A 2,973-nucleotide genomic window follows, 5' to 3' on the forward strand; every position below is an offset into this window, starting at 1 on the left:
TTCTGGCACATACTCAGGAGGGGAAGGGTTTCTGGGTCAACTGGCGTCTTTTACAGATTAATCTTGATGTTCTAGCCTCCAGCCCCTGCTGTCCTTCTCTCAACTTTGGGGAACAGGTTGCTGGTGACTCACCCGAGTTCCCCTCAGAGATCAGCCCTCCATAGGAGGAACCTCTACAAAGGCAACAATGCCTGTTTCTGCGATTCATCAATGCAGGACGCGCATTTCTGCCCGTTTGCTTTCATCTGGAATAATTCTAATGAGTCGGCCAGAGTCATCTATAGCCTCTGCCTGTTTCCATTACGTCTTTACGGATTTTTTTTTAAGTCCTGGCTGTCTTGGAGCTCACTCTGTAGATCAGACTGGCTTCGAACCCTTGAACTCAGAGATCCGCTGAAGTGTGCACCACCACCCCTCAGCTTGTTTTACAGACCTTAAAGTAACTCCTATGTCCCATGCCAAACCACAGTAAACCTCCTTGCACACTAATCTCCCTTTCAGTTTTTGAGGAACTCAGCATAGTACTGAGTTCTGGTTGTTTTTTATGTTATTGTTGCTTGCTTTTTCTTCCAACAGTATACAACTTTAATACTAGCTTGTCAGTTGCGAACACCTCAGCTCCCAGAGCTGGATCTTCGTTCCTCACACACTGCATGGTCACGCTTTTGGGTTTACGTCCTGCAGATCGCAGCACGTACTGACCATAGGAATGAATGGAGGGTCAGGCCGGTCAGTAGGCGGGAACGGGAACCCACACCGGAACCGCAGCTCATGGGCGTGGCCCTGAGTCCCCGCCCCGAGCCCGACAGAAGGAGGGGCTCCGGCACGCTGCAGCCCTGGCAATGCAGCTGCCCGTGGTCCGGCTGGTGTGGCTCGGGCGGGCTCACTACTCCGAACTGCTGGCGCTGCAGGAGCAGTGGCTGCGGCGGCTGCAGGCTGAGCCTCGCCCGGGGGCCCCGTCGGGGACCGAGGCGGGCGCGCTCTTGGTCTGCGAGCCGGCGGGGCCCGTGTACACCGGCGGGCTACGCGGAGGCCTGACCCCCGAGGAGATTACACAGCTGAGGGCCTTGGGAGCCGAGGTGCGCGCCACCGGCCGTGGCGGCCTGGCTACTTTCCACGGCCCGGGGCAGCTGCTGTGCCACCCTGTGCTGGACCTGCGGCTCCTAGGCCTGCGCCTGCGCACCCACGTGGCTGCGCTGGAGGCGTGCGCCGTGCGCCTGTGCGAGCTCCGGGGGCTGCGGGGAGCCCGAGCGCTGCCGCCACCCTACACCGGTGTCTGGCTGGGCGAGCGCAAAATCTGCGCTATTGGTGAGCACGCCGGGACAGAGCCGGGGCGGAACCGGGGCGGAGCCGGGGACAGGGCCAACCCCGGGCAACTCTGGGCTCCTAATACCCCTGACCTGCCTGCCTCAAGGATATTTAATTTTCCGAGACAAAAGAGTCCTCTAATTCAGCACTCGTGGATGGAGAAACACCAGGCATGAATTGCCAAGTTACTTCCTATGACTCACAAAGGGAGGACAGAATGCCAAATGTCAAACTTTCAAAGCAACGTAGTCCCTGTATTAAGGAATCTCGAAAATAAGAAAGGCTGATGTGTAACCACAGCCCCCGCCCCCATACCTCATAGAATTAGTCCCCTACCCAGTCTGTGCTCTGTCCAGGCTCCAAGCCCACTTACCTTTATGCACTAATGGTATCTCGAGGCTCCAAGGAAGGGAAGTAGAGCTATTCTAAGACATTTTGGCTTACCTTGCAGGAGTCCGCTGTGGAAGACACATTACATCCCATGGCCTGGCTCTGAACTGTTCTACAGACCTCACTTGGTTTGAGCACATTGTGCCCTGTGGACTAGTTGGGACAGGAGTCACTTCCCTGAGTGAGGCGCTCCAGAGACTCGTCACTGTGGATGAAGTAATGCCATCTTTCCTTGTGGCCTTCCAGGAGACTTTCAAGTGCACGTTAATCTCTGAGGACAGTCCCAGCTGATGGGCATGGTGGTCCTGCGATAGAACGCCCCTAGTCTGACTTGAGTCCCCAGAACTCCATTCTAGAACTGCTCTGTGATTTACTGACCATGACCGAGGACAGATCCTGACCTCTGAGCTGTTGCTTCCTGGGTCTCCCCACCTACCTCATGGATCGAGATGAAAACACTATGAAAAGTCACATGCTTCCATGTTTCTCGGCTTGGCGACACTCTAGTGTTATAAACTGTCGTTTCTTCATTACTTTCTCAGTGCTGTATCTAACATCGATTTTGGTCCATAGGTCTTTTGAGTTGTGTGGGAATCAAATCTCTGTGGCCCAGGTGCAGTGATGGGATAAAGTGATTTCATTCTCAAAAGACCTGGGTCTGTCTTCAATAAAGGGGACAACCTCTTCAAGAAAAATAAAATGAGATTTTTGCCTTTGGGGGTTGAATCCCTCAGGTTTGATATTTTGCCTGTTTGTGTTTGGGGTCAAGAGATGGGTTAAGAGGCCATGGAAAAGACAAGGGTACTTCCTCCTTGCACACAAATACGGTATAGAGAAGATTTTCCTACATGGGATCCCTGGATCTGTAAGAATGTCAGCTCTTGCTCAGTAACAGAACAGAAACTTGGTGATTCAAGACAACCAGGAACACATTACATCGTTCTTTTTCGGGTCGGGAATTTGGAAGAAACGTACCTAGGTTGTTTGGAGTCTTACTAAAGCTTGCATTAAAAGGTGACAGTTGTCACTGGGACGCTTAGTTGGTGCTGGAGGTCCCTTTGCATGGTCACCCCATTCTGCTTGCTTGGTTGTTTCTTGCTGTTGACAAGAGGCCTCGGTTTCTTACCTTGCGAACGCCACTGCGGGGCAGTGGATGGAGCCAAGTTAGGAACTCCCATGCTGTTTGTGACTTTGCTGTGGGAGCCACATAGTCCTTTTTGTACTCTCCCAAGGGCCTTATTTAGAGTGGAAGGGACATCTCAGCAGAAAATGATG

The 2,973-nt window shown here is 53.0% G+C and overlaps 1 protein-coding gene across 1 annotated transcript; it reads left to right on the forward strand.

Annotated features, from left to right (window-relative positions):
* Window positions 1–814: 814 nt before the first annotated feature.
* Window positions 815–2,717, forward strand: Lipt2 (lipoyl(octanoyl) transferase 2). The gene is made up of 2 exons (XM_075952956.1): window positions 815–1,308; window positions 1,760–2,717. Exons 1-2 carry the CDS (start codon window positions 843–845, stop codon window positions 1,987–1,989), a joined length of 696 nt encoding a protein of 231 aa, XP_075809071.1. The 5' UTR covers window positions 815–842; the 3' UTR covers window positions 1,990–2,717.
* The last annotated feature ends 256 nt before the right edge of the window (window positions 2,718–2,973 follow it).

This window comes from Microtus pennsylvanicus, chromosome 18, assembly GCF_037038515.1.
Source record: "Microtus pennsylvanicus isolate mMicPen1 chromosome 18, mMicPen1.hap1, whole genome shotgun sequence".
Classification (NCBI taxonomy): Eukaryota; Metazoa; Chordata; class Mammalia; order Rodentia; family Cricetidae; genus Microtus; species Microtus pennsylvanicus.